General features: G+C 56.6%; 11 protein-coding genes and 1 non-coding gene across 26 annotated transcripts; all 12 read right to left on the reverse strand.

Moving 5' to 3' along the window:
* Positions 1 to 321: 321 nt before the first annotated feature.
* ABB37_02175 (putative mitochondrial ribosomal RNA methyltransferase-like protein) lies at positions 322 to 1,203 on the reverse strand (the record flags this gene model as incomplete). 2 transcript variants are annotated; one of them, XM_015799013.1, is made up of 1 exon in its annotated part: positions 322 to 1,203. In XM_015799013.1, exon 1 carries the CDS (start codon positions 1,183 to 1,185, stop codon positions 322 to 324), a length of 864 nt encoding a protein of 287 aa, XP_015662491.1. In that variant the 5' UTR covers positions 1,186 to 1,203. The 2 variants fall into 2 exon arrangements, with proteins under 2 accessions (XP_015662491.1, XP_015662490.1); XM_015799012.1 differs by having other exon boundaries at positions 322 to 1,197.
* Positions 1,204 to 1,539: 336 nt separating this feature from the next.
* On the reverse strand, positions 1,540 to 2,893 carry ABB37_02176 (hypothetical protein; the record flags this gene model as incomplete). The annotated part of the gene is made up of 1 exon (XM_015799014.1): positions 1,540 to 2,893. The coding sequence occupies exon 1, from the start codon at positions 2,605 to 2,607 to the stop codon at positions 1,540 to 1,542; it is 1,068 nt and encodes a 355-aa protein (XP_015662492.1). The 5' UTR covers positions 2,608 to 2,893.
* A 1,843-nt stretch (positions 2,894 to 4,736) lies between these two features.
* ABB37_02177 (hypothetical protein) lies at positions 4,737 to 5,095 on the reverse strand (the record flags this gene model as incomplete). The annotated part of the gene is made up of 1 exon (XM_015799015.1): positions 4,737 to 5,095. The coding sequence occupies exon 1, from the start codon at positions 4,965 to 4,967 to the stop codon at positions 4,737 to 4,739; it is 231 nt and encodes a 76-aa protein (XP_015662493.1). The 5' UTR covers positions 4,968 to 5,095.
* Positions 5,096 to 6,091: 996 nt separating this feature from the next.
* Positions 6,092 to 6,602, reverse strand: ABB37_02178 (hypothetical protein; the record flags this gene model as incomplete). 4 transcript variants are annotated; one of them, XM_015799019.1, is made up of 1 exon in its annotated part: positions 6,092 to 6,602. In XM_015799019.1, the coding sequence occupies exon 1, from the start codon at positions 6,377 to 6,379 to the stop codon at positions 6,092 to 6,094; it is 288 nt and encodes a 95-aa protein (XP_015662497.1). In that variant the 5' UTR covers positions 6,380 to 6,602. The 4 variants fall into 4 exon arrangements, with proteins under 4 accessions (XP_015662497.1, XP_015662496.1, XP_015662495.1 ...); XM_015799018.1 differs by having other exon boundaries at positions 6,092 to 6,597; XM_015799017.1 differs by having other exon boundaries at positions 6,092 to 6,593.
* A 495-nt stretch (positions 6,603 to 7,097) lies between these two features.
* ABB37_02449 lies at positions 7,098 to 7,170 on the reverse strand. Its single transcript has one exon. It is a non-coding gene; the product is annotated as a tRNA-Lys (tRNA).
* Positions 7,171 to 7,219: 49 nt separating this feature from the next.
* On the reverse strand, positions 7,220 to 8,386 carry ABB37_02179 (putative mitochondrial hypothetical protein; the record flags this gene model as incomplete). 5 transcript variants are annotated; one of them, XM_015799024.1, is made up of 1 exon in its annotated part: positions 7,220 to 8,386. In XM_015799024.1, exon 1 carries the CDS (start codon positions 8,093 to 8,095, stop codon positions 7,220 to 7,222), a length of 876 nt encoding a protein of 291 aa, XP_015662502.1. In that variant the 5' UTR covers positions 8,096 to 8,386. The 5 variants fall into 5 exon arrangements, with proteins under 5 accessions (XP_015662502.1, XP_015662501.1, XP_015662500.1 ...); XM_015799023.1 differs by having other exon boundaries at positions 7,220 to 8,335; XM_015799022.1 differs by having other exon boundaries at positions 7,220 to 8,333.
* Positions 8,387 to 9,207: 821 nt separating this feature from the next.
* On the reverse strand, positions 9,208 to 10,428 carry ABB37_02180 (hypothetical protein; the record flags this gene model as incomplete). Of its 3 annotated transcripts, none has more annotated exons than XM_015799027.1 (1): positions 9,208 to 10,428. In XM_015799027.1, exon 1 carries the CDS (start codon positions 10,210 to 10,212, stop codon positions 9,208 to 9,210), a length of 1,005 nt encoding a protein of 334 aa, XP_015662505.1. In that variant the 5' UTR covers positions 10,213 to 10,428. The 3 variants fall into 3 exon arrangements, with proteins under 3 accessions (XP_015662505.1, XP_015662504.1, XP_015662503.1); XM_015799026.1 differs by having other exon boundaries at positions 9,208 to 10,422; XM_015799025.1 differs by having other exon boundaries at positions 9,208 to 10,316.
* A 311-nt stretch (positions 10,429 to 10,739) lies between these two features.
* ABB37_02181 (putative Kinetoplast-associated protein-like proteinglycoprotein 96-92) lies at positions 10,740 to 11,324 on the reverse strand (the record flags this gene model as incomplete). Of its 2 annotated transcripts, none has more annotated exons than XM_015799029.1 (1): positions 10,740 to 11,324. In XM_015799029.1, exon 1 carries the CDS (start codon positions 11,229 to 11,231, stop codon positions 10,740 to 10,742), a length of 492 nt encoding a protein of 163 aa, XP_015662507.1. In that variant the 5' UTR covers positions 11,232 to 11,324. The 2 variants fall into 2 exon arrangements, with proteins under 2 accessions (XP_015662507.1, XP_015662506.1); XM_015799028.1 differs by having other exon boundaries at positions 10,740 to 11,306.
* Positions 11,325 to 11,733: 409 nt separating this feature from the next.
* Positions 11,734 to 16,456, reverse strand: ABB37_02182 (hypothetical protein; the record flags this gene model as incomplete). 2 transcript variants are annotated; one of them, XM_015799031.1, is made up of 1 exon in its annotated part: positions 11,734 to 16,456. In XM_015799031.1, exon 1 carries the CDS (start codon positions 16,141 to 16,143, stop codon positions 11,734 to 11,736), a length of 4,410 nt encoding a protein of 1,469 aa, XP_015662509.1. In that variant the 5' UTR covers positions 16,144 to 16,456. The 2 variants fall into 2 exon arrangements, with proteins under 2 accessions (XP_015662509.1, XP_015662508.1); XM_015799030.1 differs by having other exon boundaries at positions 11,734 to 16,446.
* Positions 16,457 to 16,833: 377 nt separating this feature from the next.
* On the reverse strand, positions 16,834 to 18,045 carry ABB37_02183 (hypothetical protein; the record flags this gene model as incomplete). The annotated part of the gene is made up of 1 exon (XM_015799032.1): positions 16,834 to 18,045. The coding sequence occupies exon 1, from the start codon at positions 17,749 to 17,751 to the stop codon at positions 16,834 to 16,836; it is 918 nt and encodes a 305-aa protein (XP_015662510.1). The 5' UTR covers positions 17,752 to 18,045.
* Positions 18,046 to 19,545: 1,500 nt separating this feature from the next.
* On the reverse strand, positions 19,546 to 20,732 carry ABB37_02184 (putative trypanothione synthetase; the record flags this gene model as incomplete). Of its 3 annotated transcripts, none has more annotated exons than XM_015799035.1 (1): positions 19,546 to 20,732. In XM_015799035.1, the coding sequence occupies exon 1, from the start codon at positions 20,290 to 20,292 to the stop codon at positions 19,546 to 19,548; it is 747 nt and encodes a 248-aa protein (XP_015662513.1). In that variant the 5' UTR covers positions 20,293 to 20,732. The 3 variants fall into 3 exon arrangements, with proteins under 3 accessions (XP_015662513.1, XP_015662512.1, XP_015662511.1); XM_015799034.1 differs by having other exon boundaries at positions 19,546 to 20,551; XM_015799033.1 differs by having other exon boundaries at positions 19,546 to 20,543.
* Positions 20,733 to 21,379: 647 nt separating this feature from the next.
* On the reverse strand, positions 21,380 to 25,168 carry ABB37_02185 (permease-like protein; the record flags this gene model as incomplete). The annotated part of the gene is made up of 1 exon (XM_015799036.1): positions 21,380 to 25,168. The coding sequence occupies exon 1, from the start codon at positions 24,677 to 24,679 to the stop codon at positions 21,380 to 21,382; it is 3,300 nt and encodes a 1,099-aa protein (XP_015662514.1). The 5' UTR covers positions 24,680 to 25,168.
* Between the last annotated feature and the right edge of the window lie 222 nt (positions 25,169 to 25,390).

Raw genomic sequence — 25,390 nt, forward strand, 5'->3', positions numbered from 1 at the left:
CACGTCAACGGTATAGCAGATTCGACCAGCTTCCCCATCACACGGCACCCGTAGATGAGGAGCAAGGCGAGAACTGATAGACGTTTTCCTTGCTGTGGCGCGTACCGGTGAAACCGTAGATTTAACGCAGGAGAGAGGGAGAAAGAATAAAAAAGAAGAATAAATAAACAAAGAGAAGAAAGCAGGTTTAAAAATGACCATGCAGACGGTGAAGACCGAACGACAAATAGCAGCAAATACTCACACTGGGATGCGAGACAAGCACACAATCGCTAACCAGCGGCGGCTACCGTCCCTCTCCTACTTATTACTTCTCTTTCTTTACGGTCTGCCCTGGGGTCGCCCACGACCGCGCCGCCCAAACCCAGGCCAGTCATCGAGTCCGTATTGCCCCCCTCCCGCCCCACCACTCGCGCCCACCGTCATCGCCGACTTCACGCACGAGCGCGAGCGCGGCAATGCCAGCTTGTCAACGCCCACCAAAAACGCTTCGTCACTGTGCACCCGGCTAGCGGGCGGCTTGCACGTGTGCACGGTCAGAAACAACGCGTGTAGGTGGTCCCACAACTCGGTGTAGGCGGCACGACTGCCGAGGACTTTGCATACAAAGTGCCCTCCCGGCCGCAGCAGAGGCGCGCAGACGTGCACCGCCTGCATGTTGAGCTGCGCAATGCGCTGTCGGTCTTGGAAACCGCCCATTCGATTTGGGCACATATCCGAAGTGACGACGTCCACTCCAGTGAAAGAGGAAGAGGTAAAAGGGGCGGCGTAGGCCGCTGCTTCGTTTTCGCCTCGTTGATGATGGTCGCTTCTGTGTGCGCTGTGTTCGGCAAGGTGGCGGAACAGCTGCTGCTGCACGGGGGGCAGTGTAAAGTCACCTTGCACAATGACAGCGTTTGGAATTTGAGCTTTGATGGGCAGCATGTCGACACCGAGCAAGAAGCACCTGTCGCCGGCCCGCTGGCGGATTACTTGACACCACCCCCCAGGGCTGCAGCCGAGGTCCACGACGATGCGGGTGTGCTGGCGGTCAAAGAGGTGAAAGCGATCGTCCATGTGGAGCAGCTTGTACGCGCTGCGGGCAATGTAGCCTTCTTGGCGGGCTTTGGCCACAAAAGGGTCCTGCGACTGCCGCTGCATCCACTGCCGGCTGGAGCCTTGAAGGCACACCGTGCCGTGGCGCATTGTTGTTGCAGCTGCAGCTGGTGCAGCGAAAGAACAAGAGAAAAAAATTCAGTGGAAGTCAAGAGAGCGAAAAATGCGTTGGGAAATCAACACAAAACGGAAGGCGAGCGGTGAAATCGTGCGATCTACCGCCTCACGGCAGCACCCACCTCTACGTGAGACTTTTTGCCTTCATAGAAGTCAACGGGCATTCCTTGAGGTTTCTATTTCTTTTCTTGGCAGACGCATGAGCCGTGTGAGAACCAGCACCGACCCATCAAACGCACCTTCAACAACAACACTAAGAACACGAGGAACAAATGCCGCGCCGTCACCACCGTGTCCGTCTCACCGACACACGCTGTACGGTGTGCGCTATAGGAGAATGTCCTGCATCCCCCAAATCAGCTTCAACGCATGCGGCGCTGCGCCGTAGGTCATCACGAGCTCCTCGCCCTTCGCGATGGGCCGCAACGATCGCAGGCAGATGACCGGTCCACTCAGCGTCGGCTCACGATCCGGCACCATGACGGCCACGTTTTCGTGTTCGCTGTGATTGCACATGTCGATCACCGGACACAGGAACGAGATGGGCTCCCGCACCAGAGACGTGTTCACGCTCCCTTTGCCACCTTCATCATTCCCGGCGGCGGTTGCTGTGGTTTTTGTGTCGGGCGGGAGAGCCGCCAAGGCCGCCGTTGCCGCGACGTCATCCCAGGCGTGTGCAAACGGCGTGGATTGAAAAGCGTACTGTAAGCAGGCGCGGTGGTCCACTGGCACCATGCGGCTGTAGATCATGCACAGCGCATACACGATAGCTGGGCGCACCTCCGCCTGGGTGAGGTGAAAGTGGCTGGCGAGGGCCACCTGCGAGGTGCGACACACTTCGGGCCCATCCAGCCAGCCGGCGAGGTGCGCCGCCAGCTGATCGAAGTTTCCCTCACTCCGTGGCATAAAATCAACGTAGTCCATCACATCCCCACCAGGCGTGGCAGCGAGTCGCGCCGGATCACAGTTGCGCAGGAGCATTAAGTACGTCATATAGAGCGCCAGCAGGTACTGATTGTGTCGCACGAGCGAGCGATCGGCAAGGCGGGAGTTGTAGGCAACGGTCACGTCCTGCAGCGTCGCCTGCGCGTCGGCTGGCAGCAGGTTCCAGAAGGGTTTGCAGCGGAGGGCCACACCAGGGTGCAGACACGCCGTCACCGGCATCATGACGACGTTCTCGTGTGGCGGGATGTCATTGTTCGCGATGAGACCGCGAAGGAGGTAAGCTTGAGCGGTAGAGCCAGTGTTGGGGGGCGGGCTGCGCCGTGCGTAGCCGATGCGGCACAGACCACGGGTGGTCACGTGATGCCGCTTGCAGTAGGCGATAAAGGACGCGGCCAGCACCTGCGGTGCATCGAGGACGCGCAGCAAGTGACGGCTTTCGTACGTCGGCATAGTCGGCCGAACGGATGAATGAGATAGGGGGAGAAGCAACAGTAGAGTGAGATCAGCGGAAGAAGCAAATAAATAAAAACAAGCTGCGCAGTCAAATCGGAGGGGTTGTGGCAACGACAGTGCGCACGTCCACACACAATGGAGGCACCTGTTTAGAATGCTGTCGAGGGACGGTCGGGGTAGCACTGTTGAGCAAGTTGACGCACACCCATAAGGGAAACACCGTCACGTAGATCGCTTGTATGTTACTTTGCCACTTTTCTTTTTATATCCGCTTTGTGCACGCTGATAGAAAGAGAGAGAGAGTCGTGACGACGACAGAAGAAGGGAATGGGAGAGGTGAAAGAGGGAGGCGTTGAAGGCGAACACACGGCTGACTCAGTTTCGAAAAAGGAGAGAGCGCGCAGGGCGGCAAACACGCTACTACGGTCACCGTAAATCCTTCCATTCACCACAGAAGATTTTTCTGTGTCTGTGTGTGCAAGTGTGTATGTGCGTTTTACGTGCAGGTCTTCTGCACCCGCCCTGCAGTTCACCAGTAAAAAAAAAATCGCAGCGCTCCAAACACGATGAGCGGCACGGAAACACCATCCATGGAAGAGTGTGCTGAAAGGGAGTTAAGTGCTGCTCAAGTGATACGAACACACAACAAACGCAAGAGCTTTGGCATCGCAAAGCAGCGCAATAAAAAGAGCTAACAACAAAAAATAGGAATACGAAATATATACTTTCTTACCGAAAAGAGTTGCTCACGTTTTCGTTTAGCCTTTGTAGAATCATAACAATCATGACGAAGAGAGGAAAGAGAGAGAGGGCGTAAACGACGCACCAGATATATATTTATATAAGTAAAATAAACATATTAAACAAAGGCGAGCTTGCAGCGGGTCTCTCCTCCGTCGCTCACCTCGTGCTCCCTTTCGTTTCTTCCTTTTTTTCAAAAAAGAAAGAGAGCAAACATATATATGACGACAATCGAGGAGAGGAACAAGAGAGACACGCAGATGCCGAAGTAGCGGTGTGAAGCGGATCAGACCACGTCTACACACGACGCTGAAACCGTCCTCCTTTTCCTTCAGCGACCGCCTTCAGATCTACTCGCTTGCTTGATACAGATATACATCTATATATATTTCTTTTTCCCACAAACAGAGAACGACAGGAAAGAAGGGGACGACAGACGCCCTTGCCTGTTTTGTATTTGTGTCGTTACACAATTACCAAGGTGGAGCGCAACTATGAGAATCAATGCGTCAATTGTCAGTAAAATGCAGGAGCATTTCGGAATCGAACAACAGCAGCGAAGAAAAACATACACCCTCTCCGCTTCTTTGCTCAGGACACCCAAAGTAAGCAGCCCACATGTTTATACTCTCGGTTGTTCTCACAGCAACTTTTTCTTTTCGTTCTTTTTCCATTTCTTCAGCTCTCCACTATTCTGAAGTAAAAAAAGAATACAGTTGTTAGGCAGACTGTTTGCTCCCCTCCACTTATAGGCGTCCTTGATATACACACCCACCCACACGCACGTTCACCGTACAGAACAAACGTGGCTACTACGACTTTATACAACGAATGTGTCGGTGACGCACCGGGGGAGGGGGGTGAGCGGACGACTCCTTCAACAAAGGTTTTTCTCCGGTTAAAGTGGAACTTGTGTAATATCAGAGGTCGGAACATTTGGTAATATTCGAAACAGAGCAACGACATAAAAAACGAGTTACTGTGTGAAAGAGTAAACTACATAAATAATAATAATAAACAATGGAAATAAAAGAGAGGAACTTCTCATCCTACGAGAAAGGAGGAGTTCAAAAAAGAAGAAGAGGCAAAAGATCTTTAGAAACTTGCACAGATTACAAAAGAATAGCGAATGCCTCCTTCGGAAGATTCGCACCACTTGCATACGTACACGCTGTTTCTCACGTACACGCCCACACTCACGCGTGCATCTGCATCGATGAACGGGTGTCTTCAATCACCCCGCATCTACCGTAGAGGAAAAAAACCATGTCGCACGCGTTAAACTAATCTGTGGCGTTTTTTTCTGACTTTTTTTTTGTGAGCATGATCCTCGTTCCCCGTCATCACTATGTTTCCAAATGCGTTATCGCGGTCTGTTTTCGTACTCAAGCAGCGGCGAACTCCGCATCGGCGACGGGGGCTGGCTTTCTCGCTTTGCGGATGGCTTCAACGTTGGCGAACAGGTGGTTTAGGTAGACCGGAGTGACGTTCAGGAGATTCTTGTCCATCAGCTCGCGCTCCGCGCAGGGGATCTTCTCGCGATTCGCACCCTCCATGTAGTTAAACTCCAGGCGCGCAATGCGGCGGGGATGCGTTGTGAAAGCAGGCACGTTCATTCTGATTTACCTGTTCTTAAAGGGCTGAGGTAACAGGAAGAAAAGGTGCGAGTGTGCTGACAGGAAGAGCGAGCGAAGAGTGAACGTCTGAAAGCGAAAAATAGAGAGCGAGAGAGAAAGCGGGAATCTGTTTAGGGGTTTGTGTTTAATTGTGAAGATGTGAAGTGAGAGAAGGGAAGGAGAGGAGACGACGGAGAGGTTTGAAGAATGCCGCTCACCACACGTGCAGCACAGAATGCGTCTCAAGGTGACGGGAAGGAATGCGGCACTTGAGCAGCGCGCCGTGCACCAGCAAGTAAGGGAAAACAAACTCCATTCACAAAAACAGAAGGAACTGATTCGCACGGTTGAGGAATAAAAACATGAGGGTCTGCACGAGAGTTTATGATCACTTCTTCTTCGTCTTTTTTCATTCTTTCCTTGTAGACGTTGGGTCCATTGTATGTGAGGTTTCCGCTCTGGTGGGAGAAATCAGGAGTACCGCTAGATGGCAAAGCCACTTTCAGAAAAAATAAATAAAACAATAAGAATATCGGATCACTCGACGAATATATTTGTGCATATGTAATAACAGACAAAAGATGAAGAGGAGATAAAAAAGAAGACGTTAAAAAAAAAAAGAGCGAACACGAGTCGCGAAGAGAAAGGTCAAAACAAAAACAGAGAAAACGGAAGGCGTAGCACAGACGTAGACAACGCGCTCAAGATGAGCATGAAACCTAAAATATCTTCGACAACAAAACATGGTTCGCCATCTTACTTTGCATCATTCGGTCGCACATAGGAAAAACAAAGCAAAACAAGAGTAACATGATGCAGGTACATATACAGCAAGCTAACTAATAAATAAATTAAATTTTCTACTACCTACGGGTCATACACACGCGTATGCGACTGTCGCGGAGTACGGGTTACCTTCAGGTAGGATGGAAAGATATACGAGAACGCCGTCTACGCTCTTCGCGACTGCAAGAGGCACGAGCATTCGTCCGTCTGCTATACTTTTCGCTCCACTACACACCGCGCGATCCGGCCTTCTTAAATAGCGGCAACAAGAAAACCAGAATTAGCGGAGTCTCTTCTGCCGACTTCACACCGGTTTTTTTTTCCTTCTTTCTCTCTTCTTACAGAAAGCGGAAGCGAGACTTTCCGGAATCCTTCGACGCAACAGGGGCAGTGCTGATGTACACCTCGTTGTACTCTTTGATTTTCTGATTCTTCACGGTGCTGCTGTAGCTCTCCATGGCGTTCTGGTAAAGGAAGAGGAGTTTTTCATCGGTGACGTGGAGGCAGTGCAGGTCCCGCTTCTCGCGATCGATCGTCGGCATCTTCTCGCGTTTCACTCCTTCGTCGTAGTTCTCCTGCAACCGCGTAATGCGGTACGGGTCCGTGGTGAAGTGGGGCTTGTTCATTCTGATTATTTGGGGTGAAATACTCTGTAGAGATAACAACAACAACAAAATCTATGATTGTACTAAACAAACAGCTATTTTGAGTGCTAGGCGGTGTCAGAAAGGTGACTTAATCGTAATACCAATGATTATAATAACAATAATACTAGTAAACAAAACACTTACACGCACGCAATAGAATGTGAACAGTTGTGAATGGCCGTTGATTGTCTGCTTTCTTTGCTGATGTCGTGAACGAAGAAAGAGAGGGAAGAACACAAAATCGTCGAGTACGCATGTCAGCCGTTAAAGCAGGAGAAAAGGGAAGAGAAACTTTAAAAATATATATCCTGCCGTAACTTTGCAAACGAGTAGACAGAAGCAAAATGCGAATGCGACTCCTCCCTTCCCTTTTGTACCGTCTGGCGCTCGCTTTCAAGGCTTTGAAACGGTGTTGCGTTGTGGGCGCCAAACACGGACAACGCTGAACGAATTGAAAGCCGAGACATATCGGCTCGTTTCTTTCCTCTGCTTTATTTGTTGTTGCACCTTATCTTTGAAGGAGGAAGAAAACAAAGCGTGTACGAACCAAAGGGAATCTATGTGTGTTGGTGTCTGTGTGGTGTTCGGCAACACACACACGAAAAAGAAGGTCTGCATCAGTCGATTTTTGTTGCCCTGTTGCCGTGCCTTTTGGCCTCTCGTTTTTTCGCCCTGGCGGCGGGGGAAACAGGAAAAGCGCACTCCGTGGGGATCGAACCCACGACCACACGGTTAAGAGCCGTGCGCTCTACCGACTGAGCTAGGAATGCTGCGTGAAACTGCCACGCGAAAAAAAAAGGTGTTTCGTGCTTTTGTCGCTCACTCCTCGTAGTAGTCGTCACCGTCGCTTTCCGGCTCGCGCGGCGTTGCGGAGCCGGCGGAGGAAGAACACGAGCTACGGCGCGCCGCCACCGCAAACGCCACCGCGCCGGCCATCACCGCAGTCAGCGCGATCTCCGCCAGCGCCTCGCGCAAGAGGTCAAACGGCAGGGCGGCACCGGCGTCAGCGCCGTCTTTGTGCTCCGCTGCGTCCCAGTAGGCCAGGAAGGCGGTGTACGCTGCGGAGAGCGGTGGGAGGCGTGGCACCAGCGCGGCCACGTACACCCGCAGCAGCTGCCCACACACAACAGCCGGCGTGTAGACGGAGGCGGACAGCTTCCAGAAGAAAATGCAGATCAGACTGGTATCGACGAGGTCGTTGGGGGCGGCGGTGAGCAGCAACAAGAACACAAACCCCGCCGGGCTGCACAAAAGCCGGTTCATGGGGTTGCGGCGCAGGTTGCGGTAGGGCTCGCGGTAGATCATCTTCAGCAGCGTCAGCTCCGCCGTGATGGCACCGGCAGCGTAAATGAACTTCGCGGTCGTGTGCAGCAGCACTTCATCGCCGGCGGCGCCGTTGACGGCGGCAGGCGGCCGACGCGCGCCGCGGCCCACCATGACAAGCGACACGGCACCCCGCAGGAAGGGCGGGGCCAACTCCTTCATGCAATTGGGAACGTAGGGCGCCAGCACCGCAGTAACAGGGGCGAGCGTCTGCTCTACGGCGCGCGCCACTTGCGACAGGAAAAGTGGCAGCCCCGCTTCCGGGCTTGCCGGGGCGGTGACGGCTGCAGCGCAGGCAGTGAAGGTTAGTGTCGCTAGCAACGCCCAGCACGCCGCCGTAAAGAGCGCGATCCGTGGGACGGAAGGCTTCATGAGCGCAGAAACGAAGAAGAGAAGGGGAGGCCGGAAAAGCGGAGAAGCAGGAAATCTGTTGTACAGAGAGATGCGCGTGAAGTGTGTGGCCCTTTTGCTTTTGCTGTTGCTGTTCAAGCGGAAAACAGTCGGTGATGGAGGAAGTGAAGAGAGAGAGGGACGAGTGAGGCAGAAAAGCTGCCGATCGACACGATGCAGCACGCGCGTAATGGGTGTGTGGGACAGGGGTAAGCGCTGCTCTGTTTTAAATTGGGGAGAAAGAGAGAGAGACAGACAGAGAGGGAAGTTTGCTTGGCAATGGGGAATACGAAGTGGTGGGAGAAGCATTTGCAGAGGTCACGTTGCTCTCTTAGAAGCTTTTTCTTGCCTCGCATCAAGCGCATTTTTTGATCTTCCCTCTCTCCGTTAACTTGCTTGTGCCGCCGTTCTTCAGCTGCTGACGAAGTTCGCTTTTACGCCGAAGAGTTCAGCGGCTGCTACAACACCTACACACACCACCTCCTTCTCGTTTAAAAGCCAGCGCATTGAGTTGGAAATGATATTCCGCATAACTGACGCAGTGCACCTTCTAAGGACGCCTTTTATCGTTTCCACGCATGAAGAACTCAAAGAAAGACATCTTTGCATTCATATCACCCCCAAAAAAACAAACCCACCCACGCACGCGTGACGCTGCCAGCGACAACAACAGGACAAGACAAAAAAAAAGAACGAAGGGAAAATGCACGGGTTATACAACACAGATAAGGGAAACGACGCGCTTCCTCGTCCACGGCAATTCGTGGGCTTCACCAGATCGAGCGAAGAAACAGACAAAAACACACGGCGCTCATGCACACAAAGCTGTGGCGTTGCGCCACCAACGTTTTGAAGAAAGGGATAATCAGATATTGAGCAACCACTAAGTTTTGGGGAAAAGGTGAACTGTGACCGTGAATAGGTAAATAGAAGCAGCAAAAAAAGAAAAAGAAAAGGAGGGTGGAGAACGAGGGATAAAAAGAGGCTTGCTACCGTTGCTCGACGGTCCAACCAGCGCACGAACGTGACAAGGGGAAAGGAAGACACAGAAAAAAGCTTCGCCTTTGACACACAACGACAGCGTCTAGAGCGCTTTATCCTTTAGCGGGCTCGACGCAGTCAACGGGACTGCTGGGGAGATGCCTGTAGTACACGACGGTGGTGAACTTATTGCAGTAGCGTGTTGTCACGCCCATCACCGCATGATCCTCGCGGCGCTGAAAGTACACGTGGTTGATGGTGACGCTCAGCGGCAGTGGCAGGTGCTCGGGCGGCATCCGTGGGTTGTTCTCCAGCCCGCTGTCCATCACCGCCATTCGCCCGTCACGCGAGCAGCGCACGAGCGTCGGCGGTGTGTTGAGGGGGGTGTAGCGCAGGTGCAGCGGCACAATTGGCGGGTACTTGCGCGACTCCTCAAACATAATCGGCTCCTGCCCCCAGCCCTCGCCGTTGTCCATGATGTCGTCATCCTCGCGTGTGGTGAGGAGGACATCGTTGAGGAAGATCGTGTTGGCGGGTTTGCCGTCCCGCGCAGGGGAGGGCCGCGGCAGCGGTTGACTCGCCGTGACACCCGGCGGTAGGGTGGTGTCTGGGGTTGGCTGCGGCGGCACGGGTAAGTTCGCCGTGGCCGAGCTGGGCGCCAACGGCTGCGAGCTGTCCACCGCCTCCACGCCATTCACGAGGAAGCGGTAGTTGTGGTTGCCCGCCGGCAGCTCCAGCAGGGCGTAGAACGAGTCCGTGCTCGGGGTCATGGGCAGCGGCTGCCAGTTCATCGCCTCCACCGCCACGTACACCGCCCTTCGCGACTCGATGAGGGCGCGCACGTCTTGGTCTTGATAGCGTAGCACGATCGGGAAGGTGGTGGCGGAGGCGCCTTGGTTGGCGCCGCCGACGGAGGGCATGTTCGGCAGCGATCCTCGGCTAGAGCTGTGGGCGCGGTTTGGGTCGGTGTGGCGGGCGGCGCCGGTGGAGGTCTGCTGCAGCACGCTGTCGTTCACGGCGGTGGATCGGACGCCCGGCTGGCGAGTGGCGGCCCCAACGCTGGTGCCTGGAGGACCCACACGGCGACGCTTCGTATCTTTTGTGTTCTGCTGGCCCATCGGCGACTAGAGAGAGAGAGGGAGAGAAAGGGAGGGGGAGAGCGCAACCGGGCCTCCCTGATCTTCTGTGCAGCGTCTAGATAAAATGTGCCTAACGCAGGATCTGTTGCGTTGTTTTTGGAAACAATACGGAAGAAGAGAAGAATTAGAAAAGAGCACGTTAAGACAGCTGGCGGAGGGACGCACAGAGGAGGATGAACGAGCGCTCGCTATTTCTTGAAGATGTCCAGAATCGAAGACGGGGCGAGAGGCGAGGGAGAGCAGCGATACAAGGAGGCGACGCCCCAAGCATGGGAGTGTTGCTAGCAAAATGAATAGGAAATGCAATAGAACCGTCCATTGACAGAAGGGCTGCTGAAGGGCACCTCGCCTATTTTTTGTTTGTCAACAGAAAGGACCTTCTCTCTCTCTTCGTCAGTTGCTGCGCACAGCACTATACATGAAAACACAAAATCAAGTTCCAAGCGTTAAAAAGGAATATGGGAACATAACAGCCACCCAGCAAATCTCCATGTTGTCGCCGACACTTAGGCGCTCGGTGCAGCCGGCGGCTTCGACTCCTCCCCACCGGCGAGCGCTTGCGTGTTGGAGGCGTACAACCTTTCCAGCAGCTCCAGACGATCCGCAGAGTTGGCAGGAGCAGGTGAGGCCTTTGCGTCGCCGGCCGGTGCCATCACCGCCGTGGTCCGCTTCACGAGGAGGCGCACACTTTCGTCTTGCGCGCGGCGCAGGCGATCCTCGACGAGGTCGTTCGGCGACGGCATCCCACTCGCCATCAGCACTATTTCCTCACGCGCCGTGGTCGGCACGTCCTTCACGGACTTGCCGGACCGGAGGCATAACAACTGCAGTTGGAGACTGGGGGCCGATGGAAAAGGATTGGGCTGCAGCACCGTGCTTCGCTGGTCCGCGGTGTCTTCATTTGCTGCTGCTGATGTTGTTTGAGCGGTGATCTCGTCTTCGTATTGCGAAAGAAGGGCGCGCTTCAGCTGCTTCAGCTCTACCGCGGAAGCAGTCATGATTGCTGGATCACTACAGGCGAAAGTGAATGCACTAAGAGTGAGGAGTTCTGGTTCTTGGATTTGTCGGGATTCTTTGCTCTCCCGCTTTTCTTTGAGAAGCGGCAAGGCGTTGAGGGGGAGAGCGAGGAGCGGGTGGGAGAAGTTGTAGAACAGCGCTGGCAAAGAAAGACAACAGCAGAAGAAAACACACACGAAAATGCGTATTGAACCAATTAATAATAAAAGAGAAAGAAATCTGCTTCTACAGAATTTGGATGGGCACTGCGAGTATGAAAATGCGTTTGACCAGTCTTCTGGCTTCTCAAGAGGAATAACGATGCTCACCGTCATCATATGCCGATTCGCTAGCAGAAGAGAATCTTCTTCTCGTTTTGCAATAGCGAGCCATCATCACAGTGTGCGCTAACCAACAGCGGACAGCGCAGGTCCACACAGAAGGAGCCCAAATAACAAAAGCCCTGCATCACCCGTGGTGGCTAAAACCCTTCGTTTTTAAGTTTTACTGCGCACTCTCCACATGTCTTCCGTCGTCCAACGAGCCGCCGCCGCTGCTGCTACTGCTGCTGTCGCTGCTGCTGGCGTGCGAGGGTGGGTAGACATCTACGTTGTCACGCGGGGAGGTGAGAGGTAGCAACAGATTCTTCACATCCACGCCAAGGCGCTCCGCCAGCGGCACCAACGCCGCGGCAATCGCCTCCACGTTGTGCTGCAGCGTCGGCAGAGCGGCGGTGCTCTCCTCGTGCTGCTCCAGTATCTCCAACGTCTCGACCGTGTTGTCCTGCAGCCTGTACAAGGCCTGCTGGAGTTGCCGCAGTTGGAGCAGAAGATAGGTGAAGACGTCCTCAAGGCTTCGTATCGCCCCACCGCCCGAGGCGATCACGGCAGCAGAGGAGGAGGAGGGAGAGGCCGCCCCTTCGTCTGCCTCGGCCTCGCGTACAGCGACATCGAAGCGGGTGACGACGTCTTGCAGCTGCTCACCAAACGCACCGAGGGCGTCCGCGGTGACGGCGAGGGAGTCGTTCGTCTGCTCCTCCAGCTGCGACAGGCGACCGTCAAGCTCCTCCATGTAGGATTGCAGCTGAGCCACGGATGGCGCAGTGGGGGAGAGAGCTGCGGTGGTGGCTGCTGCTGCCGTTGTGGGCAGCGCCTCTGCCGACGATGGTGCAACGGTGTCCGCCGAGGTGGCGTTGTCGATCTTCTGCTTCACCGCTTGCGCCACCGCACCCACATCCTCGCGCAGCTGCCTCTTCTCCTCCGCCTCCGTTTCGCGCTGCTTCTCCATCAACGACAGTTTTCCTTCCAGATCCGTCACATTCGTCCGCAGCGACGTCACAGAATCCTGCACCGCGGCGAGCTGCGCGGCTGCCCGCGTCTCCCACTCGGCCCGTGCCTGCCCCAGTTGCCGCTTCTGGTGCTCCCCGGCCTGCTCCAACGACGCTTCCTGCTCCTCCATCCACTCGTCCAGGCGGACCTGAAGTTTCTTGTGGCGCTCCTCCACGGTGCGCAGCTTCAGCTGCAGCGGGTCGAGCAACGCGGCCTGATTCTCCTGCACCACCTCCAGCACGTCCTGCACGTACTTCTGTAGCGTCGGCAGCTGCTGCCGCTGCGCCGCCTGAAGCGCCGTGTACTGGTCGGTGAGTTGCTGGAGGGACTGTGGTAGGGATTCCGTTGCCTGCTTTATGCCGTCCACCTCCCCCGCCAAGGCGGGTAGCTGCGCCGCTGCGAGCTGCTGCGTTTGCTGCTCCAACGCGGCCTGGCGCTGCTGCAACGCCTGAAGCGCCGTCTGCATCTCCGCCCGAGTCGCAGTGACGTCCTGCGGTGATACGGTGGCCTCGTTCTCCGTGGCCGACTGCGCTGCGGTGCGCTCGGCTGCCGCGTTGGCCTGCACAGCCGCCATCTGCTGATGAGTCTCGCGCAGCACCGCTCGCAGTTCATCGATGGCGTGGACTTGCTGCGCCACCTTTGCCTGCACGTCTCGCAGCGTACGCGTCATATCGAGAGGGAGGTCGAGGTGGTCTTGCAGCTCCGCAGCCAGACGCTGCAGACTGTCCGGATCGGCAGCGAGGTTTGTGACGAGGTGGAAAGGAGAGGTGGCCGAGGCGATGTCCTCGCGCACGCGGCCCAGCTGCTCCGCTGTCGACGCGGGAAGACGATCGCACGCAGTGGAGATCACTCGAAGCTTCGCGGAGAGCGCGCGGTCCACCTCACTCAATCGCAGCTGCTGTTCCTTGCTGCACAGCTGCACCTGCTCTTGCATCTCGTCGAGGCGACTCTGCAGCGGCGCGATGGCGCTTGCGACAGTGGCGGACGTATTCTCTGCCGCCTTTGCCGCAGCAGCCTCTACACGCTGCTCTACGCTCTGCAGTTGAGGGTAAAGACCTTGCACCTGTCGCTGCAGTTTGTGGAAGGCTTCCGCATCCACTGCAGTCGCCGCAGTGGTGGGAGTAGAGACAGTGGCTGCACTGCGTTCCTCGGCGGCGGGTGCGGCTAGCGACGACGCTTGTCTTTCTGACACGTTGCCCGTCGTGACCGCCGCGGGTAGTGGCACAGGAACGGGACCCGATCCTGTCTGTTGTTGCGGTTGGAGACGCTTTACTTGGTCGAGCACCAGCTGCTGCTGCTCCTCCGTGTAACGGCGCTGTGCGTTCTGCTGGCTACGCAGCTCTTCATACAACTCCTTCTGATGAGAGAGGCGCTGCTCCAGCATATCGCGCGTATTCCGCACCCGCTCCTCAAAGAACTGCTTCGCGTCTGTCAGTTGCTGGGCCCACAGCACATTCGATCGCGTCTTGTCTTCATCGAGTGCCTGCAGTCGACGTTGCACGACCTCCACGTCTTGCTGCACCCCTAACAGCGGGAGGGCACAGCTCTGCTGCAGGAGCGTCTGCAGGGCGTCGCATCGGGCTTTCATGCCAGCGATGCCGTTCGGCAACGTCGACTCCACCGAGGCCACAGCCGCCTCCACCCTTCGAAGGCGCTCTTCCGCCGCGTCGCCGGCAGAGCGGGTGCGCTGGGACATTTCCCGCTGCTCCTCCACCGACTGCTGCAGCTGCCGCACCTGCTGCTCCCACTGCTGCTGTCGCTCCCTCTGCGAGGCCAACAGGCGCTTCTCCAACGTCTGCAGCTTCGCGTCGTTCGCCGACGTCAGCTCCGTCATGCATTGCTGCAGGGCCTCTGTGGCACGGGCCTGCACGGCCGCCGCCTCCGCACGCACCTGCCGCAGTTCCTGCATGCCGCTGCTCCACTGCTGGTCTTGCCGGTCCGCCTCGTCGCGGAAGTCGCGGGTGCTGGCCTCGACGGCGGCGAAGCGCAGACCCGTCTGACGCCGCCACGCCTCTGCGGTTTCCTGCTGCTCCTGTGTGCTCTCTTGAAGCTTCTGCACGGCGTCGTGTACAGGTTGGAGCTGCGCGCGTACGGTGGAGTGCACGTGCTCACGCAGGCCAGCGCCGACACCGCCGATGCTGCTGTACTGCTGCTGTTGCTCTTCCACACGGTTTGCCACGTCGCGCAAGTCCTGCGCGTTCGCCTTGCCCTGGAGTTGTGCGTGTGTCTGCTTCTGCTCCTGTGCGAGGCGCTCCAGGTGCGTCTCGGTGTCCTGCCGGAGCTGGCGTAGCTGTCCTCGAAGGCCGTGCAGCTCCTCTTCCACCGCCCCCTCCAGATGGAGGAGTCGCTCCTGGCTTGCGGGGGCCGCGTAGGCAACGACGCCACCAGGGGCGCCTGCAGCATTGGGTGACGATGTCCCCGACACGGAGCCGCGCTGTCCATCTAGAAAATGCAGATTCAGCTTTTGTATCTGAGCTGAGAGACGGTGCTCCGCTTCGCTGCATTGCTGCTGTGCCTGCTGGGCCGCGGTTTCACTCGCCGCCGCGGCCCGCACCGCGCGCTGCACGTCGGTTTGCACGCTGGACTGCATGGCAGCGAGACGCAGCTTTACGAGATCCTCCGTGCTGTCGCGGGCCGCTTCACGTGCCACGGTGCGGACCTGCGCCATATCGGAACCCACCTCGGCTTTGACCATCTCCCGTAACACGGTGGCGGTGCGTGTCTGCCGCTCTTCGGCGAGCTGCTGCTGCCGGGCAAGGCCGCTCTCGAGGGCGTCGATGCGAGCTGCTAAGGAGGCGGCGCCACCGCCGGCGGCGGGGGCGGCGACGTCCGGGCCGAGCCCAAAGCCGCTGTTGGCGACGGCCGAGGCTAATTGGGCTGCGCGAGAGGGATGTTGCAACTGCGGACCCAACTCCGAGAAAGACGCGTGAGACGCCCCACCATTGAGCACCGACGTCTTTCCTGCGCCTACGAGTTGCGAGGTGGGCTTCGAGTCCGGCGCAAAGCCCAGCTTTCCTTCCAGGGCACGAACCGACTTGCGCAAGGACACGTTCTCGTCTTGAAGCTGTGTGATCATGCTGCGCAACTCCGCCAGCTCTGCGGTGGTGCGGTACGCCAGTTCACGTATGCTGTCTGCCCGCTTCGCCTTCTCCAACTCCAACTCTAACATCGCCCCGCGGACCTGCGCATTCACCAACTGTAGCGGCGCCGTCGGGTCATCGGCACGGGCTGCCGCAGCGATGCCACGCCGTCCTTTTGCCGGCTGCTGCGCTGGCGCGGTGAGGTCCACCGGCGGAGACGGACCCGGCGTGCCCGTCCCATACATGTTGCCTGCTCCTCCGTTGTAGGCGCCATCGCGGGCTGTGCGGTAACGCCGGTGCTGCGGCAAGGGCGGCGGGACGCTCAGGTCAGTTCGGTCAAGGGAGTCGAAGTCTTTGCTGTCCCGATGCGGGGTGGCGAGGCCGAGGTAGTCGTCCACCTTGTTCTTTGCCCGGTCGTAGCTCCTGCGCCGCCCCTGCAGGTTTTCTAACGTGGCGCCGGTGTTTCGCAACATGCGGTCAACCGAGGTCTGCCACGCGGTGTCCATGACGGGAAAAGGAAAACGAAAATAGTGACAAAGGTATTTATGTGTTAAGGGGTGAGCGAGTGGCGAGCACACTCTGAGTATGAAATTCTCGTCGTCGTGTAGGGTGCTTCAAGTGGTGGTGGTAAACGGACCAACAACACCAAGCAAGGTTGATAGATCTATGCGGAGGCAACGGTAAGTGGGGGTGTCCTCAGTGTTCTGTGCACACACACAAACACACACACACACACACACAGACGGTGTTTTTTTCTTCGATTTGTCGTGTGGGTGTGGGTGTGGGTGCGTACCGTGATGTTTCGGTGCTGTCAGCGGCTCGATAGGAGGAAATGGAGAAGGAGGATGGAAACAGGTGCGATGAAAACGTCTACACGACAGCGACAGCAGGCGAAAGTGAGACGGTGCGCATGTTGAAAGCGCAATGTAGTCATTACTTCTACTTTACTTTTCTTTGCATGTGTGTGCCGTGCGGTGCTGGTTGTGTACGAGGAGTAACAGTGGCGCATTTTCATCTGTGGCATGCTTCCATACGTTGCAAGGATGTATAATATTATATCGTGAATGGTGTTGAGAGGGATAGCAGAAGATATGCGTAGCGGAGAAAGCAGAAAGGAGGAAAAAAAAACCGTTGAAAGAAACAATAGAGCAGAGAAGGCCACCTAACCATATGCATCTGCACCTACCGATTTTCATTCACAGCAGGAAGAGATCGGCCTCGCTGTCCGCAGCTTCAGACATTTTGTCGTCTATGTCGTTGCTGGACACGTGGGGAAAGGCGGCGTCAGCGGGAGTCGGATCGCTTTCGTTGCCCGCAGGGTCGCCGTGGGGAATCGCCTGCGTCGAGGTGGCGCTGCCGCCAATCAGGCGAACGCTGTGCACCGTCATCCGTCGCTGCGCGGGCCCGACTCTCCCGTCGTCTACCCCATCGTCGTTGTCACCCCGCAGCGGATGCAAGGAGGAGCGAGGTCGTGTCATTTGCTGCTGCTGCGGAAACGGGCTCCTTTCCGCGTCTGCGCGGGTGTCATTTGATCGCAATTCTCGCGGGCGCTTACGTGGAGATGCTGGTGTGGCGGTCGGTTGCGCCTTGGCCGCTAAAGTCGCCACATTCTGCGCCAGCAGCGCGTTTGTTTCGGCCAGCTTCTCGGCAATGCTCCGCACATCCGCACGGATACCCTGCAGTTCAAAGGTGAGCTGGTGCTGCGTCTGTGTGAGCTGCCGCCAGCACGCCAGCTGCCGTTCCTGCATGGAACCGAAAAGCTGAAGCCACTCCCCCGTGGACGGTGCTGAGGACGATCTCGGGGGGTTGCCAGAGCTTCCTGCTGTTGTGGCTCTTGCCTGCGCAGCATCTTTTGCCCCACAAGGTTGGGCTGCTGTGCGCGTGTTGAGCTGCGAGTGCACGCCGTCATGTGTGTACTGCTGGGAGGCTCCCTGCGTCTGTTGCGGCTGTGTTGCAGCTGAGGTATCCAGCCGGGACCGACACAGCCCTGGTGGGGGCACATAGGCGCGGGAGTATCGCGCCTTCTGCCGCGCAATGGCTAGGGCCGGATTGCTGGACGCGGTCTGCGTGGCCTCCGCTGCGAATGTGTGCTGCGACAGACTCGTGATGGACATACTTCCTTGTGCGTAAGGGGGGTGCGTGCGGCGCTGCGCAGCCGACGTTTGCAGCGATGGTACCGAGCATGGAGTCCGCCCTGCTGAGAAACGCGGCCATGCATTTTGCGTCAAGACCGTCTCTGCGCACTGACCTGCCGACGTGTACAGTATCGGGTACATGTGCTGCGCTCTCTCGGTGTTTCGTGTGTGGCCTGCGTCTTGCCAAACTCGTTAACGAAGCAGCGGCCTATGTCGGCAACAGTGATTCAGAAACCACTTGACGTACACGCGCCGACGCATCTCAGGAGCATCTTTGTTTTGTTGGCCATGTTTAGGTTGCACAGTGTTCGAGAAGAAGGACAAAAGGACAAACAGCGATGAGAGGAGAAGGGGAGAGGGAAAGTGTTTTATGACTTCGTCATCTCGCCGACACTCCGGCCAGACGTCCGCAGAATCCCACGAGAGACGTGCGTCTGCGTACGCCAAACGCACGCGATGAAAAGCACTAGCGGGGAGGCAGGCGGAAAACACACAGTAACAACGAAAAGAACAAAGGAAGGGTAAAATAACACTGCCACCTGTCCCAAAACAGCACGGGGAAAAAAAAAGGGAAATGTGAAAACAAAGGCAAAATGCTTTGCGTATAAACAAATAAAAAATATATAACGTGGGAGTGGGAAACCGCAAGAGATTGAGCATGACAACAATAACGGCGGAGCACGCAGCTGAGACACGAAGCACGGCGGGGCGCATCGTCGACCTCGTCCATGGTGCTCCACTAGCACGGATAATAGTGGTAGTAAAGTCTGCGACGACAAAGCAGCAATAGTAGCAAACACGTTTACCCTATATACGCAACTCTCAGTTCACTCTTCATTCAAGCGGTGGAAGGGAAGAGGCACCCCCCTCTTTTTCGAGCCGACGAAAAGCGTGTGGAAAAGGAAAAGATCCACACACACACACCCTCTTGAACACGAGTGCGGGAAAGGTAAACAGATCCAGAAAGGTTGTGCCAGAAAAAGTGTACGGAAAAGGAAAAAAGAAGATGCAAACGAGCAAACACGCCACACTCAGAGGGTGAAGCCTGAATGTGCGTCGCCTTTCTTCCTCTTACTTGCGGTCTGACCTCTGCAGCGTTTCCACCTTCCTGGTGCATCCACAGGGGAGGGTTGTGCGGTGGCAGGGGTAGAGTAACGGTGGCAACAAAGGAGAAGATAGATAAACAATAACGCAATAAAATCCAGCAAAACGTACTGGTGAATGTGCGTGTGTGAGTGCATGCGGGAGCGTGCCTTCTCAACACAGGAAATGCCAGCAACAGCAATAATAATAATAATAGTAGTAATAATAGGAAATACCTTCGCGCGTCTGTTCGCGCGAAGCACGGCATTGGTAGCGCAGTGCGAATCATAAACTTAGAGAACGAAACCAGAAAAAAAAAGAACATACTCACCACAGTAATGCGGGGCTATCGCGGCAATTCCACAACAAAGGAAAGGAGACTTGTTTTAAAGCCCGAAAGAGAAAGGCAGAGAGGGGAAGAGTCGCGGAGGCTGGAGGGTTGAGCTGCCAGCGCGACACCCTTTCCCATTCGATTGTCGTCCTTCTCTCCCTTTGGTTATAAGCCTCCCTCCGCCCTGTTTTCCTTCTTTTCTTCTTTCTCGATCCTTGCGGCGGTCAGCCGGTGCCGCCTTCCCAAGCCCTCTAAACTCGAAGGCTCCCAGAAGAAAAGAAAAAAAGGAGTTAATTCCGTCGGGTACCTTTCGGAGCAATTCGGCGAAGAGAGAATACTCCTCGCTCCGCGGCGGCCCGCTAATGGCCCTCCACACACGAAGGAAACGTCAGCCAGCCCTCGCACTCGCTCTCGGGATCGCGAATGAAGTACCGCCCGCGGCTCACCTCCAGCGGAAAGACGCCGCTGTACGTGTGGCGGCCCCAGTGGTGAAAGTACCGGTTCTGATCCGCCACGTACACCTGACCGTGCTCGAGATCCACCTCCGCAATAACACCGATGTGACCCCACGGGCTGCCCCAGCTCCGCGGGTAGACAATTAAGCTGCTCGGCACAGGGGGTACGGTGGAGCCCTGCTTCACAAAGACGGCTGGCACCTTCTCCCACGCCTCCGCCGCCTTGCGAGGACCAACGATCTCCTCGGCAGGTGTTACTGTCGCCGTCGCCGCCTCCGCAGAGGTCGCAGCGCTCGGGGTGGTAATTGTGGGTGTTGGTGACTGTCTCGCCGCCTCTTCCTCTAGCCTGGACTGCCGACGCGCGTCCGCCGGGGCTGCCTTGAGGCGGAAGACGTGCCTGCAGTTAGTGAAATTAGATGCGCAGTCCCGCTCCGGCAGCAACAGCCGCTGCGTCGTCCACAGCCAGCGGCGCGCAAACTCTACGCACTGCCATCGGTAGCCCATAAAGATACCGTTGAGGTAACTCTTGGAGTTTGTCCAGGTGTTGCTCGTGCCGTTGCTGAAGGCAGGAACGCCGTGCGAGGTGTACCCGCACACGCTGTGGAGGTCGACGACGCCCATGCGAGCACGTCCGGATGCGCGAGTCGCCATCTTCGACCCGCCGCGACCTGCGCTGTCTCCGGCGGAGTGGGCGGTAGTGCTGTGAGGGGAGCCCGTTTCCATGCGTGTCCGCGTCGCGGAAGACGGGGACGAGGGGGAGGACGAGGGGGAGGACGTGGCGGAAGATGTGACAGAGACGGAGATGCGCGACGCTTGCGCTCTGGCCTTTCCTTCTGAAGTGTGTGCTTTGTTTGTGGTGTGTGTTGTTGGTCTGCTATCCTGGCGGAGGCCTGGAATGCGGCTGAACAGCTCATGCGCATTCAGGCAGATTTTGATTATAAGAGCAGCAGGGAAGAGAAGAGTAACATTTAAAGCACACAGAGAGAGGCCGGGGAGAAGTGGGGTGCGGTTGCAATGAAGACACTCACAATGCGCATCCACGTGAGAGCGGGAGAAACACACACCAGTTTTTCCAAAGCAGCACAAGAGACTGACCGAAGAGAAAACTCAGAAAAAACAATGTGAGCGAAGTGCAATGAGGTTGTCCACCGTGAAACGAAATCGACGGCCCACAGGCACACACACGCATCCCCGGGGAACAAGAAGACGCATCTTAACCTGTGCAACACACGTGCTGCGCCTGCGACCCGAAAGCTGCCACGTCCTACCAAAAACGAAAGGGGAAAATAACGCTGACGTCATTCGAGGCAGCCGACTTTGCAGACGGAAATACGTTCGTTTCGTTTCGTGTCCGGGAGCCACAACGATTACAGTTAATGTAGTGGGATTCATTCAACGGAGAGATTTCAAAAGGCAAAGAAGACAGTTAATAGAAAGAAAGCAAAGCACCTGCACCACTCACATATTAAGGAGAAGAAAAACATCAAAGATCAGGAGGGGGGGGGGGGGGAAGATGAGAAAGCAAAGCAGAAAGCAGAAAAAAAAGGTTGGTGGCGCGACGGCGAAATGGTAGGAGGAAAGCAAACAAGAAAGAAAAGCGCTGTGTGTACGGTCCGTGAAACCTACAGCTCATTCACAATTCGCAGCGGGTTCTACACACACAGGCAGACACACACAGCAACGCAGTGGACGATGAGAGAGTACAGCACACACGCACACACACACACACGTCAACTTGTTAGACGCCCCGCAGCACAAAAGAGATGGGCTTCTTGCGCAGACTCAAAAAGGGCAAAATCGATCCCATCACGGCCGCCAGCAGCGCAAGACCCACCACAATCAACACCAACACGTACGGGAAGCTAAAGTGAAACGGAATGACCATGAGACGGCACAGCTCCACTGCCATCGTGACACCCACAATGATCCCCACGCCCAACCCAAAAACAAAGGCAGACACAACAATGCAGAGAGCCTCGTAGACGGCGCTGCGCATGAGCTGCGCGGTGCGGAAGCCCAGCGAGCGGAGTACCCCAAACGTCCACGCATTCAGCTGCACATTCGAGATGAACGTCACCCACATCATGAAGGCACACAGGATAATGCAAATCACGGCGGTGAAGTAGAAGAAGTACAGGATCAGGTTCTGCACCGACTTCAGGTGCTCCACCGTGGTGACGGTGTCAACGGTGGTGTGGTACAAGGTGTTCGTGTGGGCCTGCAGCGCGTTCACGAAGCGTTCGCGCTGCCGCGTCGTGACACCCTTACGCAGTTGCACGTAGAGTGTCGCCTGGCGCACCTCCTTCACCGCCTTGTCCGTGATGATGGTGTCGCTGTCCGCATCGTAGTCGAAGTGCACCGGGTCGAGTAGCTGCTGAAAGTAGGAGGTGGGGATGAGAATGGTGCCGGAGGAGAAGAGGACGGGCAGGGAGGACACCGCGATGAAGCCGGAGATGCGGTTCATCAGGGCGCGCGGCTCAAGGTAGAAAATGGTGGACTGCACGGAGGCGGTGTCGTTGAGGCGGTAGGAGTAGCGCAGCTGCGCCGCCGCGGTCACCTCCAGCCCGATTTGGTCCCGCGCCGCAGACGAGATGAGCATCGGGATGACGTAGGTCTCCTTGCCCGTCACGTTTGGCACCGGCGCCCCGGACGAAAAGCCGGTCACGATCATCTGCTCGCTCTCCTGCACGGTGCGGTTTGGCGGGTCCACGTACATGCTGCGCACAACGTCGCGCTGATGGTAGGCGTTGGACGGGTAGCTGTACTCGTTGCGGTAGCTCTGCACCATGTTAAAATCGGGGTACGTCGCCTCCATGAAGTTTTCCGTGACGGCCCGCACGCCGATGCCACGGTAGCTGCCAATTAAGTTGCCCACTTGCGTGGTGCCCGACACCTGCGGGTACTGGTTCAGGGGAAAAGACGAGTAGGCCCAATTCGTGACGTAGGTGCTGCCTTCGTCGCGGAGGAAGGCGTCCAACTCGTCCTGCGCTAGAGGGTTGGAGAAGCTGGAGGAGGTGATGGTGACCGGCGCTCCCGTCGTCAGCTCCGCCAGTTGAGCCGAGATGTTGGAGAGCATGCCAAACATCATCCCTGAGGAGACGAGGCAGGCGACGCTGAGGAGGAACATCATGTAGGCCTTTGCGTTGCGGTCTCGGTGGCTTCGCAGGTTCTTGCGAATCAGCCTCCACAGCCGTGTCTCCTTCCCCCACAGAAGCAAGTACAGTACTATAATCTCCGCCGGAGGCTGGAGGACGTACATCATCATGCATAGACCAGCAATCATGCAGATCAGCACTAGGTCCAGTAGCACGAAGAACATCATCATGTTCGAAAAGATGAAGGACAGAGGCATCAGGTAGTAAACCGTGAAGCCCGCTACTACGAGGAAAAGCCCCAGCAGAATCTGCCACATGCGCAGCCCCATCTCCTCCAAGCGAATCGCCTTCACATGGGCTTCGTTGTAGGATTGACGGTAGATGTCGAGAGCGTCGCGCAGGCTGCTGCCGAGGGCCGCCTTGACGGGGCCGTAGGTGGCCACAAGCGGCAGCACGAGACCCATCGCCATGCTGATCACAACCGCCACAATCGGCACGTGACCCGGCCGCGCCGGCGCCTTCGTAAAGTTGGCGAGCAGACGCTCAATCAAAGCGTTGGCGGCGCAGATGAGCGAGACGCCCGCCGCGGTGCCCGGCAGCGTGAAAACGAGGGTTTGCATGAACAAGATGGCGACGATCTGCCGGCGCGGCATGCCCTGCGCCCGGATCATCGCCATCTCAAACTGCCGCTCCTCGGCGTTGATCTGCAGCAACGTGAACATGAGAATGCACCCCAGCACGACGATGCCGACCACAACGGTGATGAAGGTCGCCGTCATGAGAATGCGGAACATATCAAAGGTCTCGATCGTGGTCTCGACAGGGAACTGCAGCGAGCCCGCGAAGTCGAGGCCGACGGCTTGCATCAATTCGTTGCTCTTCTCCGTGAGCCTCCGCCCGCGCGGCTCCGTGTCGGAGTAGTACATATCGTAGCGGCCCTCGAGCATCACCACGACCATCATCGCGTAGTCATTCAGGTTGATGTTGCCCATCGGGAGAGCGCTGATATTGAGGAGGTCACTGATAGTGGGGAAGTAGTAGTTGGTGTTGGCCGTGAGGGTCTGCGAGCCGACAAGGCCGCTCTGTGCCATAATCACGTTGAGAAACTCACGGGAATCCATGATGACGATGTTGCCGAGCACGCTCGAGTATTTGCCCTCGGTGGACTTCACCGCGTCTGCCATGGTGGCTTCCATGGCAAAGGAAATAAACTCCATGATGCTAATGCTGTCGCCGGTGATGTTGTTCAGCTCAAAGAAGGCGATGATGTAAAGCGACAGCGGGTCGGTGGCGAAGCGGGGCCGGGTGATGTTGTAGGCAAGCGTGTTCGGGCCGAGAATGCTCTGCACCGTTGCGGCATCCATGCTGAGGTGCACGCGCTGACCTTTGTTCTCTGAGACGCCGATGTAGTCCGCCGCAGAGTAGAAGATTTGGGCCTCGTCGTAGCCGATCTCGCGGTACGTCCACCCGCGACCGATACCTGCCGTCTTCTCCAGCGCGGAGTCGATGAGCAAAATGTTTGCCGCCGTGCTCTTGTACGCGGAGGAGTTCGCGTACGCCGGGTCGGCTTGCGCCTTCCGGAAGGACGCCTGCGAAGTCAAATCGGCGCGCGCGACCCACCGCGGTGCCGAGCCTGCCACGACGGCACTCGCGTACATGGAACGGTTCATCGCAGTGTAGTTGAGCAACAGCTGCGAGCCGTTGCCATAGAGGATGACGTCCATCTCCCCCACCGTCAGTTCGGCCAGCCGCAGCAGGACGTAGGGGGCTTTCCAGATGCCCACCAGCACCACACCAGAAAAGAAGACGAGCAGCACGGTGGCGACGATGCCAATGACCATGTTGCGTGGACGGCGACGCACATCCGCGGCGGTGTACGCCCAACTCAGCTTTATGGCCTCGAGGAAGCCACCGCCGCCGTCCTCACCTTTTGATTTCGCCATCGGTGAAATAAAGAAAAGGAAAGAGAAAGAGCAGTATATGTGCTGTGCACGACGCGGTTATAGCGGGCGTATCAACAGGAAAGGAAGGGAAGCCAGAAAAAAAAACTCACACCGACGTGTACACCACTGGGGAAAGGAGAAGGCAGTTGAAGTAAGCAAATAATATTAAAAGAAGAAGCAACTTCTGAAATGGGAAAGACAGTGTCGGTGCATATATATTTATGCAGGTTTGACGAAGCGCTCGACTCGTTGCAGACGCACGCGTGCGTGGAAGGCTGTGGGCAGATATATATATATATATATATATATGTATAAGAAACCCGCTTGTTACCTTGCGGAAAAGGCAGAAGGACCCGGACCGGAAAAATCCTTTACAACAAGTTGATAGACTTCGGGTTCGCCCTATCTCGCGCGCTCGTTGCCGCGCTAGAAACAGAGAACTGCACGTGTCGCTGCAAAGCTGACGTAGATAGCACTTTGCGGAGAGGCTGGAAATGGGGAGGGTAAAGAGGAAATCAAGGGAAGTGTAAGACAAACGAAGGGAGAAACAAAGAGCGTACAGTTTCATGTGAGGAGGAAACCGATTCCGAGTTCTTCCTCTGGGGAGAGAGAGAGAGAGACTCTCTCGTGCAAGTCATGCGTTCGTTTCGGTTTTCAAGGAACAAGTTAGGCCGGCCAGCATTTGCAAGGGTAGAGTTGGGTTAGAGCGGG

Source organism: Leptomonas pyrrhocoris, assembly GCF_001293395.1.
Source record: "Leptomonas pyrrhocoris isolate H10 chromosome Unknown, whole genome shotgun sequence".
Taxonomy (NCBI): Eukaryota; Euglenozoa; class Kinetoplastea; order Trypanosomatida; family Trypanosomatidae; genus Leptomonas; species Leptomonas pyrrhocoris.